This window comes from Xenopus laevis, chromosome 8L, assembly GCF_017654675.1.
Source record: "Xenopus laevis strain J_2021 chromosome 8L, Xenopus_laevis_v10.1, whole genome shotgun sequence".
NCBI classification, from domain to species: Eukaryota; Metazoa; Chordata; class Amphibia; order Anura; family Pipidae; genus Xenopus; species Xenopus laevis.
The window spans coordinates 3485497-3505597 of record NC_054385.1 but is presented as its reverse complement, the minus strand read 5'-3'; the positions used below and the strand labels follow the sequence as shown (position 1 = coordinate 3505597).

The following is a 20101-nucleotide window of genomic DNA, read 5'->3' as shown; positions in this document are numbered from 1 at the left end:
CACTTACTCAGCCCGGGGGAGGAGACATGGGCGGGGAAAAATGAAAGGAACAGGAAAGCGCATGCGTATAATGAATGACGTACCCTCGCTTGCGTTCCATTGTGTACGCCTGCGCAGAGCAAGCAAAGTGCGCATGCGCCCGACTGTCTCCATGGTGAGGCCACTGACGCTTATATCTGGCTCTGAACACGATCGGGCGACTCTCAACTCACTGTGCCCGTGGGGATGGACAGTTACAGGGTATTCTAACGACTTTTCAATTTCATTATCTTTTTAAAATAATGTCCCTTCTTCTTCTCCTGACTCTTTCCAGCTTTCAAATGGGGGTCACTGACCCCAACTAAAAAACAAATGCTCTGTAAGGCTACAAATGTATTGTTATTGCTACTTTTTATTCCTCATCTTTCTATTCAGGCCTCTCCTATTCATATTCCAGTCTCTTATTTACATCAGTGCATGGTTGCTAGGGGAATTTGGACCCTAGCAACCTGATGACTGAAATTGTAAACTGGAGAGCTGCTGAATAAGAAGCTTAATAACTGAAAAACCACAAATAATAAAAAATGAAAACCAATTGCAAATTGTCCCAGAATATCCCTCTCTACATCATACTAACAGTTCATTTAAAGGGGAACAAACCCTTTAAAAAAACATTTAGTAAATTATGGACCCAAAATATTCATGTGCTGGGATCCCTCTATGTTTATGTTCAGCCCCACCCCTGGGGAGCTGGTAAGCGAATAAAGAGGACTGAGTTAGGGCCACAGTGCCTGAATGTATCAATATATACAGTATATAGTGCATTTGTACATACAGTGCCCCTTTCTGAGCCAGATTTCTCCCTTAACCTCTTTTTTTTGTTGTTTACACCAGACATTAGAAGAATGGGGGCCGGGCTCATTTGGAGACTTCTGCCTTGTGGAGGACCTGAAGGAAAATACAAAATATGTGATAAAAAAGGTGAGGATGTTCCCGCACTTCCATTTAAATGTTTTTTTTTCACCTTTAAATTAACTGTTAGCATGATATACAGCACGTGTCCCCAACCTTTTTTTTTTTTACCCGTGAGCCACATTCAAATGTAAAAAGAGTTGGGGAGCAACACAAACATGAAATAGTCCCAGGGGTGCCAAATAAGGGCTGTGATTGGCTATTTGGTTGCCCCTATGTGGACTGGCAGCTACAGGAGACTCTACTTGGCACTATACTTAGTTTTTATGCAATTAAAACTTGCCTCCAACTCCGTTATTCAAAAATAAGCTCCTGCTTTGAGGCCACTGGGAGCAACATCCAAGGGGTCGCAGAGCAACATGTTACTCACAAGCTACTGGTCGGGGATCACTAATGTAGAAAGGGATATTCTGAGACAATTTAATTGGTTTAGCAGCTCTCCAGTTCAGCCATCTGGTTGCTAGCGTCAAAATTCCCCTAGCAACCATGCACTGATTTGAATAAGAGACTGGAATATGAATAGGAGAGGCCTTAATAGACAGTGGAGTAATAAATAGGAGCAATAACAATAAATGTGTAGCCTTACAAGGGGTCAGTGACCCCCATTTGAAAGTTGGAAAGAGTCAGAGAAGGCAAATAATTTAAAGACTTGAAAAAAAGAAAAATGAAGACCAATTGTAAAGTTGCTTAAAAATGGGCCATTCTATAACATAGTAAAAGGTAATCTAAATATGACCCACCCCTTTAAATATCCTTCTAGTCTGATTGGATAAGCATTGTTCACCTGTTTTAAAAAACTTCGACCCCCTACTTCACCACCTAAAACCTACCGAGGTACAATGTTAGCCTATGGGGAAGGTCCCCATAGGCTTTCTAGCAATTTTCTGATCGAAGGAATTTCGTTCGATCGATGGATTAAAATCCTTCGATTCATTCGATTTGAAGGATTTAATCGTTCGATCGAACGAATAGCGGTAAATCCTTCGACTTCCAAATCATTCAAAAGGTATACAAAAAACTAAGGCCAATTGAAGTTTTCATTTTTTATTATTTGTGGTTTTTGACTTATTTAGCTTTTTATTCAGCAGCTCTCCAGTTTGCAATTTCAACAGTCTGGTTGCTAAGGTACAAATTCCCCTAGCAACCAGCATTGATGTGAATAAGCGACTGGAATATCAATAGGAGAGGCCTGGATAGAAAGAGGAGTAATAAAAAGTAGCAACAACAATACATTTGTAGCCTTACAGAGCATTTGTTTTTAAATGGGGTCAATGACCCTCATTTGAAAGCTGGGAAGAGTCAGAAGAAGAAGGCAAATAATTAAAAAAATCTAAAAAAGAAAAAATGAAGACCAATGGAAAAGTTGCTTAAAATTGGCCATTCTATAACATACTGAAAGTTATGGTAAAGGTGAACCACCCCAATCAGATATTGTCTTTAAATAGTCTTACTGCAGTTTATCCCTGTGAATTAATTAATAACCGGTTTGGGTGCAAATATCCCTCCTATGCCTGAGGGTACAATTAGTTACAGTGATTAGTTACTTAATATAATATGTGGCTTCATAGGTGGAGTGCCTGGATGAACGAGAAGCAAACCTTGCAGCCAAAGAGGTAATCCTATTTCCTTGCTTAGGGGTTATATATTATATATCTATTAATGAATATGTTATTAATTGTATTGAATTGTTTCCTATTAGGCTACGGCTCTGTTACGTCTCCAGCACCCCAATATCTGTGCCTATAAGGAATTCTTCATCACCTGGGATAATAAGGTAAGAAGCAATGTAGTTACAACAACCGATGATGAGGAATATATTCATATATATATATATATATATATTATTGCTGTTATTGTCGTGCCGTTTGCAGATCTCTTCGCTGTTTTTCTGCCTGGTAACTGATTTCTATCCATACGGAGATGTCGCTGCTCTCGTGAGTCGGAACAGACAGCGGGTGCAAAATACAGAGGAAAAGGTGACGCTCGGATACTCCCTCCTTTTATGACGGAGACTGTGTGTATATCACGTTGTCTTAGTAAATATTTGTTTAGTAAAGATGCCGGCAGGACAACTGTCTGACACAACTAAATCATTGGCAATAACAAAAATATGTACTAAAACTGTTCTTTCGTCCGTGCCCCCCTCCTTCCCCTTTACTTTTAGTATATTATAGAATGGCGAATTCTAAGCAACTTTTCAACTGATTATTAATAGTTTTTAATTATTTGCCGCCTTCTTCTTCTTCTGACTCTTTCCAGCTTTCAAATAGGGGTCACTGACCCCATCTAAAAACAAATACTGTGTAGGGCTACACATTTATTGTTATTGCTCATCTTTCTATTCGGCCCTGTTCATTTTCCAGTCTCTTATTTAAAGTAATGCATGGTTGCTAGGGGAATTGCAAGCCTAGCAACTGGGTGGCTGAAGCTAAATAACTCAAAAACCACAAATTGTCTCAGAATAACCCATATCTCTATATTTTATTTTTACTAGTTCCCATTCATTCCCCTCCATGTCTTTTTATTACCCTTTATCACTTTCTTCATTCTGTGTTTCCTTACAGCTCATTCAAATATTACTGGGACAGACCATTGATGCACTGGTGTATATCCACAAACATAACCTCACCCACAGGTACATCTTACACCTTGTGTGTCACCTGCTGCAACACTTTCCAAACTGGGTTACCCCAATGTTTCTATATATCTGTAACCTTGTTATGAGCTAAGGGGGCCCAGTCTGAAGGTCAGTTAGGGGGAGATTTGGGGTGAGTGATTATTTGTGCCCTGGGTACCCCTGGAACTATAGCAGGATGACACCCCAATGTTTCTATATATCTGTAACCTTGTTATGAACTAAGGGGGCCCAGTCTGAAGGTCAGTTAGGGGGAGATTTGGGGTGAGTGATTATTTGTGCCCTGGGTACCCCTGGAACTATAGCAGGATGACACCCCAATGTTTCTATATATCTGTAACCTTGTTATGAACTAAGGGGGCCCAGTCTGAAGGTCAGTTAGGGGGAGATTTGGGGTGAGTGCTTATTTGTACCCTGGGTACCCCTGGAACTATAGCAGGGTGACACCCCCAATGTTTCTATATATCTGTAACCTTGTTATGAGCTAAGGGGGCCCAGTCTGAAGGTCAGTTAGGGGGGGATTTGGGGTGAGTGCTTATTTGTACCCTGGGTACCCCTGGAACTATAGCAGGGTGTCTGTTACCCCAATGTTTCTATATATCTGTAACCTTGTTATGAGCTAAGGGGGCCCAGTCTGAAGGTCAGTTAGGGGGGGATTTGGGGTGAGTGTTATTTGTGCCCTGGGTACCCCTGGAACTATAGCAGGGTGACACCCCAATGTTTCTATATATCTGTAATCTTGTTATGAGCTAAGGGGGCCCAGTCTGAAGGTCAGTTAGGGGGAGATTTGGGGTGAGTGCTTATTTGTGCCCTGGGTACCCCTGGAACTATAGCAGGGTGACTGTTACCCCAATGTTTCTATATATCTGTAACTTTGTTATGAGCTAAGGGGGCCCAGTCTGAAGGTCAGTTAGGGGGAGATTTGGGGTGAGTGATTATTTGTGCCCTGGGTACCCCTGGAACTATAGCAGGATGACACCCCAATGTTTCTATATATCTGTAACCTTGTTATGAACTAAGGGGGCCCAGTCTGAAGGTCAGTTAGGGGGAGATTTGGGGTGAGTGCTTATTTGTACCCTGGGTACCCCTGGAACTATAGCAGGGTGACACCCCCAATGTTTCTATATATCTGTAACCTTGTTATGAGCTAAGGGGGCCCAGTCTGAAGGTCAGTTAGGGGGGGATTTGGGGTGAGTGCTTATTTGTACCCTGGGTACCCCTGGAACTATAGCAGGGTGTCTGTTACCCCAATGTTTCTATATATCTGTAACCTTGTTATGAGCTAAGGGGGCCCAGTCTGAAGGTCAGTTAGGGGGGGATTTGGGGTGAGTGTTATTTGTGCCCTGGGTACCCCTGGAACTATAGCAGGGTGACACCCCAATGTTTCTATATATCTGTAATCTTGTTATGAGCTAAGGGGGCCCAGTCTGAAGGTCAGTTAGGGGGAGATTTGGGGTGAGTGCTTATTTGTGCCCTGGGTACCCCTGGAACTATAGCAGGGTGACTGTTACCCCAATGTTTCTATATATCTGTAACCTTGTTATGAGCTAATGGGGCCCAGTCTGAAGGTCAGTTAGGGGGAGCTTTGGGGTGAGTGTTTATTTGTGCCCTGGGTACCCCTGGAACTATAGCAGGGTGACACCCCAATGTTTCTATATATCTGTAACCTTGTTATGAGCTAAGGGGGCCAGTCTGAAGGCCAGTTAGGGGGAGATTTGGGGTGAGTGCTTATTTGTACCCTGGGTACCCCTGGAACTATAGCAGGGTGACACCCAATGTTTCTATATATCCGTAACCTTGTTATGAGCTAATGGGGCCCAGTCTGAAGGTAAGTTAGGGGGAGATTTGGGGTATTTGTACCCTGGGTACCCCTGGAACTGTAGCAGGGTGACACTCCAATGTTTCTATATATCTGTAACCTTGTTATGAGCTAAGGGGCCCAGTCTGAAGGACAGTTAGGGGGAGATTTGGGGTGAGTGTTTATTTGTACACTGGGTACCCCTGGAACTATAGCAGGGTGACACTCCAATGTTTCTATATATCTGTAACCTTGTTATGAGCTAAGGGGCCCAGTCTGAAGGTCAGTTAGGGGGAGATTTGGGGTGAGTGTTTATTTGTGTCCTGGGTACCCCTGGAACTATAGCAGGGTGACTGTTACCCCAATATTTCTTTATATCTTTCTTTATAAACATGACAGAAGTGATAAACACTTTTGCACACCAAGGATTAAGGGTGGAAAAGTGTTAAGAGATTACTATAGATAGTACATACATAAACCTGTCATTTTCTAATTTAATCCTATTGTTACAGTTCTTGGTTTCTCGTTGTTAATATCAGTGACTAATCAATCTCTTGATGAGCTGCAGGCCAGTTCCGCAGACCAATGTTGTTTTACTCCTTTGCTTTACTGTATACTTTTCCTATGTTAAATATACCCAATATATTTTAGGGCTTTCCTTTTTAAAGGACAAGTAAAGCCTCGGTTTATGGTGCTTTGGAAGTAAACAATGTGATCATTTGCTTTTATTTTGTCTGGTCAGAAACCTGAAACCCAGTAATATCTTCCTGAAAGATGAAACTTTGTTTCTAATCGGCGATTTACTGCTGGAGACGCTGGCGGCTGATGAGATGAGAATGAAGAAGAGACTGGACGATGGTGAGGAGGTCATTGTGGGTTACTTTACAGCTGTCTGCTCTTCCTCACGGCCTGTCTGACAGTTGGCATACATGAACAGAATACACTTCCAAACTGGCATTTGATACAGTTAAAGGGACAGTATTTAAATACGCACCTACTAATAAGAATCATAAATGCCAAGAATTTAAAAATTCAGGGTTCCTAGCAGCTCTTATTATTGTCCCCACCCCACCAGTGTTTCCCTGTACAAAGCCAATATATTTTCGGTAATAACCCTTGATATTTGTTCTCAATGGCTGCCAGGATGGTGGTTATGGACGGCCCCTGAGGCCCTGCGGCTAACATACAGCGAGAAGTCGGACGTCTGGTCCCTGGGCTGTATCTTGCTGGAGCTGATGACCTGTTCCGTATACACGGTAAATAGTCATCTGTTTTTGCATTTATTTGTTAATCGATTCACAAGATCCAAGAAAATCATTTTTTTAAAGGGGTGGTTCACCTTCAGGTTACGTTTTAGTATGTTATAGAGAATGGCCTATTTTTAGCAACTCTTCAACTGGTCCTTATTTTTTTTATTTCTTATAGTTTCTTGAGTTATTTGCGTTTCTCTTCTGACTCTTTGTGCTTTCACAGGGGGTCACTGACCCCAGCATTCTAAAAAAAAAAAAAAAAAAAAACTCTTTCTCTCTGTAACGGTAAACTTTTATTGTTACTTTCTTTCTTTCTACAGCCTTTCTTTCAAACCACTGCCTGGTTGCTAGGTTAAAGTGGAACAAAGCAACCAGATAGCTGCTGGTAAAGAAATAAAGACCAATTGCAAATTGTCTTAAAGTAGCACTTTCTACATCATACTAACAGTTAATTGAAAGGTGAGCAAGACCTTTAAGGCACCCTCTACATCATGAATGAAATAAGGTAACATTGACAAACAGAGAAACAATAGGCACTCCATATAACCAGATACATGTTTGGGATCCATTATCCAGAAACCCTTTATCTAGAATGCTTTGAATTACGGAATGGCCATCTCCCATAGACTCCATTTTATCCAAATTTAAAAAAAATGATTTCCTTTTTCTGTGTAATAATAAAACAGTCGCTTGTACTTGATCCCAACTAAGATATAATTAATCCTTATTGGAAGCAAAACCAGCCTATTGGGTTTATTTAATGTTGATATGATTTTCTAGTAGACTTAAGGTGTGAAGATCCAAATTACAGAAAGATCTGTTATCTAGAAAACCCCAGGCCCTGACCATTCTGGATAACAAGTCCGATACCTGTAATAATAAAACAGTCGCTTGTACTTGAACCCAACTAAGATATAATTAATCCTTATTGGAAGCAAAACCAGCCTATTGGGTTTATTTAATGTTTATATGATTTTATAGTAGACTTAAGGTATGACGATCCTAATTACAGAAAGATCTGTTATCGGGAAAGCTCCAGGTCCTGAGCATTCTGGATAACAGGTCCCATACCTGTACAATGTTAACCTCCCCTGCAGTAGGCTGTAAAGCCCTGGCCTATTGAATAAAGCACATGGAGTAACTATGAGCAACTGTACTGTAAATGGAGATGTGATTTTTATTATTTCTAGGGTGAAATGGTGGTGTCCATACTCAATGAGATACGAGTGACCCCACGGTGCTTAGAGAAAGTGGTTCCAGCACTTCAGTCCATGGCTGATTATTCCTCCGATCTCTGCCAACTTCTGCCTTTAATGCTACAGATGGACCCTGAGAAGCGCTGTACTGTAAAGTAAGTATCTGTATATATCTATTTCACCTGTGTATATACAAAGGCCAATAAGAATTCATTCTATTTCATTATTCCTTTTTCCCAACACCTCTCCTAATTAGTAATAGCCCAATTGGCTACGATCAATACATGTGTATAAGTGAATGAGGCAAAGTTGAAATAGAATGTGAGAAGTTGTGCTAAACACAGCAGAGCTGATTCTACTTTATGTTTCTTTCATATGTCAGTGAGTTAGTGGAAGTGGCCTGTGTGAAGCAGTGCTTGGCTCTGGCTGCTTCACCTTTGTCTGCCCTCAAAAATCCCTTGTTGCCTGGCACAATCCATCAACTGGCGGAGGCTCCAATAGACCAGATTTTAGGTGAGACTCCTGTGTGATCATATTTTAACACATATACAGGTATGGGATCCGTTATCTGGAAACCTATTATCCAGAAACTGAATGGCTGTCTCCAGGCCTGGACTGGGAGTCAAAATAGGCCCTGCCATTCCAAGTACACAAAGGCCCCTATATGGTAACTTTCTCTGGCATTTGCCAGAACCCACAGATTGCCAGTCCGGGTCTGGCTGTCTCCCATAGACTCCATTTTATCCAATAATCCACATTTTTCTGTGTAATAATAAAACAGTCGCTTGTACTTGTTCCCAACTAAGATATAATTAATCCTTATTGGAAGCAAAACCAGCCTATTGGGTTTAATATTTATATGATTTTCTAGTAGACTTAAGGGATGAAGATATAAATTATAGAAAGATCCATTATCCAGAAAACCCCAGCATTCTAGATAACAGGTCATATACCTGCACATTGTAAAAGCAAAAAGAATGATAAAATGTGGGTTATAGGAATAAAAAAACTAGGAAAAAGCTCAGAAAGCGAAGTTTGCTTGTGAGGCAACTTCGGGCGACTTCGGAAAACGAAGCGATCCGAGTGCCATCCTGTCGGCTATTTACATTCTAGCCAGCAGGAGGCAGTTCAGGGAGATTAGTCGCCCCGAAGAAGAGGAGATTTGTAACCAGGCGACTAATCTCCCCGAATCTGAGCGTGTGCCCCGAGTTAGGAACATCTAAATTACAGAAAGATGTTATCCGGAAAAAAAACAAGCATTCTGGATAAAAGGTCCCATACCTGTATTTATATATATATATATATATGTGTGTGTGTGTGTGTGAACATTCCTCATCATTGTGAAAGTCTCTCAGATTGGCACAGAAATGCAGAAACGACCCTGGATTCCTGTTGCAATGCTCCCTTTGGCAGAGGTCACAGCTACGAGGTGCAAGATAGTGATGGGGGATCCCATTGATTCCTAGTGCTTATTGGATACCCTCAGGACACCCCAAGTGTTTCACTGCTCTGATGCCTGTAGCTACTTTGGCTCTTTTTCATTCGCAGAGTTCATGCAGAGACATTCAGATTCTGAAGATGCTCAGATTGCAGCAATAAGGCAACTGTCTGCGTACGCAAGACACCCCGATGGTAAGTCGGATCCTTTTTAACAGGTCGTTTTACATTACACCAGTATCCATAGTAACATAGTAAGTTAGGTTGATAAAAGACGTACACATCCATCAAATTCAACCTTGGGAGGCACATTTATCAATATTCGAATTTCGAGTTCATGTGATTTTTTTTTTTTTTTAATTCACATGAATTTGAATATTCGATTATTATAAGAATCGAATATCAAACTCAGACGAATTTTACAGAGTCAAAAACTCATATCTAATTCGATCAAACTCATTTTAAAAAAAAAAAAACTTAGGAAGGCTGCAAACAGCTCCAAATTGCTCACTGGACCTCTCCCATTGACTTATAAAGCAATTCGGCAGGTTTTAGGTGGCGAATAGTCCAATTCTTAAAGGGCCAGAGTATGATGAATCTCGAAAATCGAATTAATTTTTTTTTAGAAAAACTCTAATCGTGTTTGGATGATTCCCCAGTCAAATGACAGTTTTGATGGATAAAAAAAAAATCGAATTTTCAATCCCACCCTTAATAAATCTGCTCCTAAGTCTATATATATTACCTGCCTAACTGCCAGTTGATCCAGATGAAGGAAAGAACCTAAAATTCTTGCTCTGGTGCAGGTTGGCAGCACATAGAGGAGATCCTACCTCTTGTGGTGCAAGCGATGCAGCTACACTGCAGTTCCTCGGATGTGCTGCTAGATGGCTGCAAATTCCTGCAGGATCTTGTAACCAACGGTAAGACACTTCTCTCTCTGACCACATGACCTAGCCGTGGGACAGTTTGGGGAAAAATTAATAAAAACATGATAATTACAGTGTTTCCCTTTGGTTTTAGCGCTGGAGCACGGTTCTGCCAGTGATTGTTTCGCAAGCAGGGATCTGGTTCTGACACTTGTAGCAGCTGCAAGGTCCTTTGCTGATAACAGAAGCCTCCTGCCTCTTATCTGTCAGGTGCTAATACTCCTCTCCACTAACGGTGAGTGATCATCATTGGGGAAGTTCATTTCGGCCATAACTGCTGCTTGTTAATACCTAAAATATGGCACCATCATCACTCTGGAACAGTTTACATAATGACTGCGGTTGCCTCTGCCTGTGCTCAGCTTTCTTATTTCAACAACAGGATCTAAGGCTGGTAATAATAAACATCCCAGCATGTTGCTATAAGACTCTATCGACCCAAAAAACACTATATTTGGGTCGATAGAGTCCCTGGGCTTACAGGGTACATTTCCATGCAACAGATTGTATAATCAGAATGGGAAATTGTTAGGATTAATGTTAAATTAACAGTTCCATGTGATGGTTTTTTTAAGAGGCGGCAACAGAAATCTTAGGGCAGACTGGGTTTCTGGAGGACGTTGTGAAGGTTATGGGTGGCTCCTTGCAGAGCAGAGAGATGTGCGTTTGCTGCTGCCGACTGCTCTGGAGCATTGGTGCCGCTGGTAAGTCTGTGCACCCCAAGAGTAGAAAATGCTATGTTATACACCCTACGTTACAACAATTTAGAAGTGAGCTGGGCTAGACAATGGAAATGGGATTAGACCCTTTAAAAAGGCTAGAGCAACTGCAGCCAGACTGGGAGGCCAAAACAAGGCTTGAGAAATTGCAGCCAATGAGTTTGGGAAGGCTAGAGCAAGTGCAGCAAATCAGACTGGGAGGCCAAAACAAGGCTAGAGCAAGTGCAGCCAATGAGATTAGGAGGCCAAAACAAGGCTAGAGCAAGTGCAGCCAATCAGAATGGGAGGCCAAAACAAGGCTAGAGCAAGTGCAGCCAAAGAAAGCAAAAGAACGTCCCCATAGCTTGAGTGATAGCCAATCAGAGAAAGAGAATGCTTGCTGTTTTAGACCAATCAAAGCTTTAGAGCCTAGAGAAATCCTTAGCCAGTTAGCACTGGAGATTCCTCAGGACTGAAGCGAGCAGCCCATTTGGGTGTCGGGCATGTTCACATTTCATATGTTAAAAGGAAGTCTAATGCAGGAATAGCAACATACTGGCTCTTTATGAAAGGACGCTCTACGTATTTTGCAGAGGGGTCGTCTCAGAGAGTTTGGTTGGAACTGGCTGTACCCCGGATGGTCACCCTACTCAGTGGATACATGGAGGATGCAGCAGTTGTTGAAGTGGCCCTAGGGGCCCTGTGGATTACGTGTTTGAAAGGTATTTGCTGAGCACAACCTACACCATAATGTCCTGCTCCTCTGTTCCTATTATTCTATTGTCCTAAAACTCCCTCATCCTGATAATTAAAACGACAAACATTAACGATAAGCATCAAATCAGTCTTAACTTACTGGCTGGGCTGTAGCGCTCCAACCAATACAATGGGCCCTGCTGCTTTTAAGATTAATGAATTGGGAGAATATAAACTAGTGCAGGCCAAAAATATAACTACAGAAGCAAAATAACAGTGTTTAGCCTTTTTGTAGTTTGTGTAGCTCTCTAGGCTGACGGCTGGACTTACATTTCCTAATAAAAAAAAAAATCACTTTGGAGAGTGTGCAGATATGTCACGTGTTGAATTTCTTCCCTCATTTCCAGGGTGTGTGGCAGAGAAAGAAACGGAGAGAGTAAGTCAAGTCTTGCTGGAAACCCTCCAAACACATCCCACCAGGCCCGCGCTGGTTAAAAATGGACTCTTGGCACTGGCAAGCATCATCCGTACATCAGGTATATGTGCATTTCCTTCTCTGGCTCAGAAGACGTTAAAATCATATCAGCCTGAGAGCCAAGCATCATCTGATCCAAGTGTATTTTCTCAGTGACTCTGAAACCCTCATATTGGTATATTGTTAGCAAATTAATACAGTGCCAGATGCACCAATAACAATCTATCCAGAGGCAGATGCACCAATCACAAAGTATCCAGTGACACCAATCCCAATGATCCAGTGTCAGATGCACCAATCACAATGTATCCAGAGGCAGATGCACCAATCACAATGTATCCAGAGGCAGATGCACCAATCACAATGTATCCAGAGGCAGATGCACCAATCACAATGTATCCAGTGCCAGATACAAGCCAGGAACACAATTGGACAGATTGTTTCCCATTCTGAGAGTAGAATCTAGTAGCCTTGATTGTTGTAATTCCACTTCTGAACAATTTCCCCCCAAAAGAAACATTTTCCTTTTTCTTACAGAGCTGGCACTATACCGGATCCTTCTGCCAGGAACTGGAAAGAGTGTGATCTCACTGGTCAAGGAGATTTACCAGCTACACTCCGACGATCCAGAGATCGTAGAGAATATCTGCTTGCTATTCCACGACATGGCCCAATACGGTAACAACACACTGGCAAACTTTAGGCAACAATCTATGGTCCCTGGTACTTGATAGGGCTCTGGCTATAGGAAATATGGGGGGGGGGGAGAGGACCGCAAGATTTCTGACTTCCTTTATGGTTTCCTTTATTCTGTATTATTATCCGGAAATGTTTCTCTAATAGGCTAAAACCACTGAATCAGCTGCCACTGCTTTAAAAGGAAAGAGAAGTTAATTTTTTACAAGCCTGACTGTTCTTTTTCCCCAACAATTCCAGCAGGAGACATAAGAGCTGAATTACTGTCACAGCATGTGGAATCACTCCTGCGGGAGATCAACGTGAAATATGAATCAACGGAGGTAGAAACGTTTATCTCTATTTATCTGTATTCAGGGTATGGGCTGAGCTGCTTGGGAACATGTCACATTTATCTTTTGTCTTCTTCAGGAGATTGTTTCTCTTGCACAGTCGACACTCTCAAGCCTTGAAATCTGAGGGAGCCATTGCTGGGTGCAATTTGAATCTGACGCTGACCCCCCCCCCAGCAGTGGGATGTATATATTCTTCTATACAAATCAGAGATGCTTGAATACTGGATCAGTGCAATAAATGCCAAGGTGCGATATGTGAACAACTATTTGTGCTGCACATTTAGGCATGTCAATACCACAGATTAGGAATTTCTATAGATAGTAGTAACATTGGCCATTACAGGTATGGGACACATTATACAGAATGCTCAGGGGGACCTGGGGTTTTCTAGATAAGGGATCTTTCTGTAATTTGGATCTTCATCCCTTAAGTCTACTAGAAAATCATATAAACATTAAATAAAGCCAATAGACTGGTTTTGCCTCCAATAAGGATTAATTATATCTTAGTTGGGATCAAGTACAAGCGACTGTTTTATTATTACAAGCATGGGACCTGTTATCCAGAATGCTTGGGACCTGGGGTTTTCCAGATAAGGGATCTTTCTGTAATTTGTATCTTCATACCCTAAGTTTACTTATAAAAATAAATATACACAGCCAACATGAACCATTGCAAGACTAATACAGCAAATACAATCTCAATAACCATGAGTCAATAAAGGTGCCATGCTCTGAAGTCCATGTAGAAGGTATACACATATGTAAATGATTATACACTCAGGTACGCATTATATTCTCAGAGGTTACTAAAAACTCTGTCCTAGCTGCTAAAAACATCTTTGATTGCAAGAAAATAGAAAAAAAGAGATTTAGGGCATTACCCAATGTAGCAGCAAGCAGCCGTAACACAGGACTAAAACAATTCTGTGGAAGCTCAGGTAGGGTCTCTGATCACATGATTACACTCGGGTAAGGCTAATCAGGTACACATCTAATTAGCCAGTTCCCAGAGATAATTACCTGACTGTGCAGTAACTACTATAACACAAAGGCACAAGTCCCATGCATTACCCAGGACTGCAGAAATTCTCTGGAAGTTCAGGTAGTGTCGCTGATCACATGATTACACTCAGGTGAGGCTAATCAGGTATGCATCTAATTTGCCAGTTCTATGAGGTTATGACATGACTCTGCACCAGCAGATATAACACAATGCAGAGCAACTGACAGGTTCAATGCAATACCCAGTGTGTCTGTAATTCACCTTAAAGGCTCTTACCCTCAGGCGGTTTTTCCTCCGCTTCGCTTTCTTCCGTACAGCCGCAGGGGAGCGCAGGAGTAGACGCACTCAATTATTGTGAAGGGGGCTGTACTCACACAGACGCATGTATGCGCCAGGCGCAGGTGGTACGCATGTTGCATTTCACCTGCGTTCGGCGCATGCATGTGTCTGTGTGAGTACAGCCCCCTTCACAATAATTGAGTGCGTCTACTCCTGCAGCTGAACTGATGAAAGCACAACGCAGGGGAGCACAGAAAAACCGCCCGCGTGTAAGAGCCCTAACACAGAACTGGTGCCATAACTTGTAATTCAGGAAGAGACGGGAGAATTGGACCCCTAGCTGAATAACCAATTACATTCACCTAAAGCTACGCAGGTATGTAACAAACAGGCAACTTACCTCTCTGTAGTGCACACACCTTAGGAAAGACTTTGTGAGGGAGGCAGTTGGCTCAGAATTCCGACTCCATTTAAAAAAATCTCCCCGAGCAGGGAATCCAAACAAAAAACAAAATGGAGACCATCAGGCTCAGGCCACTAACTAAATACTTTACCGAGGACTGCTAACCTTCCGACTAGGGTTGCCACCTCACCCCTTTAAAACCGAACACTATGAAATCTACAGCCTGCATGGCTAATTAGCAATTCATTTAAATGAATTGGCCATCCAGGCTGTGGATTCCATATGTGTTCGGTTTTAAAGGGGTGAGGTGGCAACCCTACTTCCACCTCCCTCGCCCCCTTCCGCGAAAATACAAAGGGTGCAGGATCACACACCAATGGACACTTTTTAGGCAGGCCAGGAGGGCACATGGATGGGGGACAAGCACTTGAAAAAGACGCTATAGAGGGGGTGGGTGGCTTTTAAAGCTTTGGGGAGGGGGATATCCCAGTGAGTGCTGATAAATAATACGTCAAGGATTGTCTTAAATACATAAATACCATTTATACTTGATCACCATTGGTTCTTCTGGACTCCTAGATAAAAATTATACCATACGACTCAATTGAGGGGTGTGTATGTTTGCTCCCAAACATTTTCTTGGGGTGATATTGGCTTTGAATGGGTCAAGGATTGGGCTTGGACCTGGGAGTGCTACAAGTACCACTATAGAGCCAAGCAATCATCTTGAATAAAAATGCCACTTTATAACCAAAACCATGTGTTACTTTTACCATGCCCCAGTACATTTGGTCTAATTCCGTCGCTCGGGTTTGAAGAAGTTTTACACCAAACAAACCTTGATACTGAGTCGTACTGATCAGGCTCCAATCACTTTTAATAAAAATAAAGTAAACTCTGGAATGGGCACAAGTCACCGGCTCTTTGAGAGCTTTGCTAAAAACGAGGGATGCACCAAATCCACTATTTTAGGATTCGGACGAATTCCGAACCCTTTGTGAAGGATTTTGGCTGATTACAGAACCAAATCCGAAACCTAATTTGCATATGTAAATTAGGGGAACAAGGAAAGAGAACTGTGTGCATAGTGAGTGGTTACAAAAACATTTCCTTTTTGGGTTCGGTTTAGCCGGGCACATGGATTTGGCCGAATCCTGCTGAAAAAGGCCAAATCTTGGCCAAATCCCGAACCAAACCCTGGATTGGGTTCATCCCTACTAAAAACAAAGTCGTGCCGAAGTAAATGGGGTCTGTCTGTCCGTACAACGTCAGCATTGGGCATTCAAGCAGATGTACCAACAGGAGTTGCCGTGTACCATAAGGTGACTTTTTTTTTGTTCCAGTAGAGGCTGCAGGTTTCCAGCTGATCACACATGTCCTGTAGTTGGGCACCCTCATCCCATTGGGAAACATTTACCTGTAGGGAACCCCATTTTCTCCTGTGTTACGTTACAGGAGGTCCGTGGCCTTGCACACAGTTCAACAATAAGGCACGGGTGGTCTGACTTCAGAGCAAAGGGCATTCTCCATGCAGAGTGGTCTTATTACTAATGTCCAACAGAGGGCGACACAACTCTGAGAAGGAGACGGTTTATGTTTTTTGTTTTTGGGACCCTTTCTCTTTCCTGCCAACAGGCTTAAAGCCGGTATATTTGGCTTTAATGGCAGCTTCCCAGCATTTCTTCTCCATGGTGTATAAGCGCATGGCAGCCTGGGCATCTTGAACCTAGAAAATGAAAGAGTTAAATACATAAAAATAAAGGTAGGAACCATTGCAGCAGGAATTTCTTATGCCAATCACAAAAGAGGTGCGGATACCTACCGAGCAGTGCTCCCCGGTCTGCACCTTCACATTCAGGATCTTCTCACACAGAAGTTTCAGGGACGGGCGCCCATTCTAAACAAAGGAGACTTCATTAGGACACGGGAGATGTTCTTGGAGTCATTTAAAGGTATAAAAAAAGTAAACACTTTACCTTTACTTTCTGCTTAAAGGGTTTGTATTTCTGGGTGTCCCTGATGGCCTTTTTGGGGTGATCTAAGAAAAGAATCTGCATAAAAGAGAAAAACAATGACAATGATTCCCTTATACAACTCTAGCCTCTGATCTTCACTTGTATTATTTAATATTCATATATGAGTATGAGTATAGTTATGTGCCATTTGCTCTGGCTTCTGTGGAGATGCTACTAGCTCTGCCATCGCCCTCCTATTGTGTTACTGTCCCCTTTCAAGGTAGCAAGCGAAGCGCGCCGTTATTCATATGGGTTATTAAGCTATGACTTTAAAGTGGATTTGTTCTGCAATGAACAATCCATTTGGATGAATAAAGTCCACCTACGGGCTGGTAATTCCAGTTTTACCTTCAGATCATTATGTATAGCGTGTCCGACTAAGGTGCGTCCTCTGAGAATTTCTGAAACCTCCTTCTGAACAACCTTAAAAGATTCCCCTGAAACACAATAAATGAAGCTCTTTTAGTGCTGCTCGATAGATCACTGATGCCAAGTTTAGGTGCAGCTTTGGATCGGACTGGAGGACGCGCCTACCGTTTTTTATGTCCTTGGGTCTGATGCCGCTCACCGCTGTCCTATAGTCGGTCACTCGTTCCGTTGGCTTGACAAACTTGTCATACACGCACTTGCCAAACAGATTGACAATGGAGACACGGGCTAAGATACTCTCCTCTCCATCCATTCCCACTCCAACCATCTCGCAATCCATGGCAACGGCCCGAGTAAGCCTGAAACAGATACAGAACGTGCTCAGTAACTGGTCAAATCCACGTACCCGTATAACAGGCAGCTATTGATACATGGCTTACCCTTCAAATGCCTTCTCTTTCACAAGAACCTTATCCACAGTCGCAGATTTTGTCTCTGTGACCCCTTGCATCTCGCGAGCGATGCGTCCAGCCTCTGGCCCCAGGGCCGCCTCAATGTCATCCGGATCTACATCATCAAACCAGATATCCACTCTGTGCCAGCAAGTAAACCACAGCAGAGAATGAGAGCAATGTGGAATATGCATGTACATGGTCAGTAAAGCTTCTGGAGGCCAGAAGACGCGTCTACTCTGGAGGCCAGAAGACGCGTCTACTCTGGAGGCCAGAAGACGCGTCTACTCTGGAGGCCAGAAGACGCGTCTACTCTGGAGGCCAGAAGACGCGTCTACTCTGGAGGCCAGAAGACAGGTCTAGAGGCCAGAAAACACATCTACTATGGAGGCAACTTACTTTGGTGGTTCTGGCTGGGACTCCACTTGAGGCTTCTTTGCTTGGTGCTCTTCATCTGTGCCCTCTGCTTTGATCTTCCGTTTCTTTCCTTTCTTCACCTCCTCTGTCTTCTCCCTGGCTTTTGTAGGAGGTGCCTGTGAAGGTGCCTTGGTTTCCTTTGCTGTTGCAGATACACTTTTTATGCCGCCATTTATTTTGGGGGCACTTTTAGGGGGGGTAGACTCCTCATTTTTCTTCTCTGAGACTTTTTGGTCTTTATTAAGTAATTCAGTAGACGGTGCAGGTACTGCTGGTTTTACCTTCTGCTTCAACAGCTAACGGGAGGAAACAGGCACCGTAAACTTCAGGTAATCAGTAAACCAAATTACTGTAAATTTAACCCTGCACTTTGGTATCAGCTCTAAAAGAGTTAATAAGGATCAAGGATCATTAAAGGCTCCGTTGCACCAATACGGATATCCTGTATGATGGCTTTATAAATGTTGTTTAGTGATGTCACCAGTTATAATCGGTGCTTAGTGATGTCATTTCTGTCACACAGCAGAAACTTTAGGATTATAATAAATAATGTACCTAACAATTTCAAAATAGATCAACGGGGGTATGTTACGCCAATACAGTAGGGTATTCCACGAGTGCAAACTATTGGAAGTGCTACTGGATTTCCTTCCCAGAGTTCCCTCTGCTTTAAGCACAACCTATTGATGACAAATCTGTCACTTACAGATCCCACCCACTTACCTCCTGTAGCGCTTTCCAGTTGGATGAGAATTCCTGGGGCTTTTTGGGGGGCAGCAGAGGAGAAACCTTTAAATCTTCGTTTGTCTTGGCAGTGATTTTAGGGTGGTTTTGCCAGAATTTCTTCTTTTTCTGCTTCTTCGTCTGTTTCTGAGTGTTTGCGTTTTTTACAGAACAGCCGCTCGCAGGCGATTGGTCCTTCGTCACTTTGGCTTTTGCCATTTGTGCCCCTTCATTAGCCAATCAGGGTCAAAGAATAACGATTTCTATTTAAAAAAAAAAAAAGTGAACTTAAAGGAGTAGTTCACTCTGAAGTAGGTTATAGAATGGCTAATTCTAGGCTACTGGCCTTCATGTTTTCTTTTTTACAGTTTTTAGGTTATTTGCCTTCTTCTGACTCAAGTTTTCAAACGGGGGTCACTGACCCCATCTAAAAAAAACATATTTCGTACGGCTAAAATGTATTCATATTCCTACTTTTTTGTTACTTATCTTTCTATTCAGGCCTCTCCTATTCATATTTGTCTCTCATCCAAATGAGTACATGGTTGCTAGGGTAGTTTGGACCCTAGCAACCCAATTGCTGCTGAAACTGCAAACTTTACTGCGGATGAATAAAAAGCTAAAGAGCTCAAAACCCACAAACAATAAAAAATGAAAACCAGTTGCAAATTGTCTCAGAATTTCACTCTCTGCATCATACTAAAAGGTAATTTAAAAGAAAACTAAAGCGTAACTAAAGAAGTAGCTAGAAATGTTGTACATGATGTTTTGTGCTTCTGTACCAGCCCAAGGCAACCGCAGCCCTTTAGCAGTAAAGATCTGTGTCTCCAAAGATGCCCCAGTAGCTCCCCATCTTCTTTTCTGCTGATTCACTGCACATGCTCTGTGCATATAGAGAAGGCATAGCTGGGGGTTGCAGTCATACATAACACAGGCAGTGTGTTGAGGAGGTGAAGAGGACAACCATAAGGGCTGCTTTTACATTTCTGCTATAGTAGGGGCATTTGGGGTGTGTGATGGGCTAAGGAGACAGTGTATGAGGCCAATGTTTGGGTTTACTTCCCCTTTAGTATCAAGAGCCTAAATCCTCAGTAACACGCAATGCAATAAATATAAAGTATGAGTGAGTGCAGGAAGGAGGGTCTCATAGTCTCTGATGCTCTAGTGCTACAGGACCACGTGTGTCCAGTCACATGGACTATATAATATGTATCAGTACAGTAACTCACGTGTAACATGCCCAGTGATTCCCGCAGCTCTGCCAAGTCCTTGTCCCACCAGGAAGCAGCTGCGTAACTTAATCCTCCGATCCGCACGCAGCAGCTATGCCCATGCCTTCCC

The 20101-nt window shown here is 42.6% G+C and overlaps 2 protein-coding genes across 3 annotated transcripts; one reads left to right on the top strand and one right to left on the bottom strand.

The window, feature by feature from the left end:
- Nucleotides 1–48: 48 nt before the first annotated feature.
- Nucleotides 49–13359, top strand: stkld1.L (serine/threonine kinase-like domain containing 1 L homeolog). Of its 2 annotated transcripts, none has more exons than XM_018229130.2 (19): nt 49–240; nt 874–960; nt 2520–2564; nt 2651–2725; nt 2823–2927; nt 3516–3586; nt 6127–6242; nt 6528–6640; nt 7825–7985; nt 8213–8343; nt 9379–9462; nt 10074–10190; nt 10291–10431; nt 10772–10900; nt 11488–11616; nt 11998–12126; nt 12603–12743; nt 13002–13084; nt 13173–13359. In XM_018229130.2, the coding sequence occupies exons 1-19, from the start codon at nt 226–228 to the stop codon at nt 13218–13220; spliced, it is 1920 nt and encodes a 639-aa protein (XP_018084619.1). In that variant the 5' UTR covers nt 49–225; the 3' UTR covers nt 13221–13359.
- Nucleotides 13360–15505: 2146 nt separating this feature from the next.
- On the bottom strand, nt 15506–20101 carry rexo4.L (uncharacterized protein MGC131088). Its single transcript, NM_001096465.1, is given in 9 exon segments — nt 15506–16510; nt 16607–16681; nt 16761–16835; nt 17148–17236; nt 17334–17527; nt 17609–17761; nt 18020–18333; nt 18761–19023; nt 19990–20101. Coding segments are annotated over 8 exon segments (1254 nt in total). The 5' UTR covers nt 18980–19023; nt 19990–20101; the 3' UTR covers nt 15506–16375.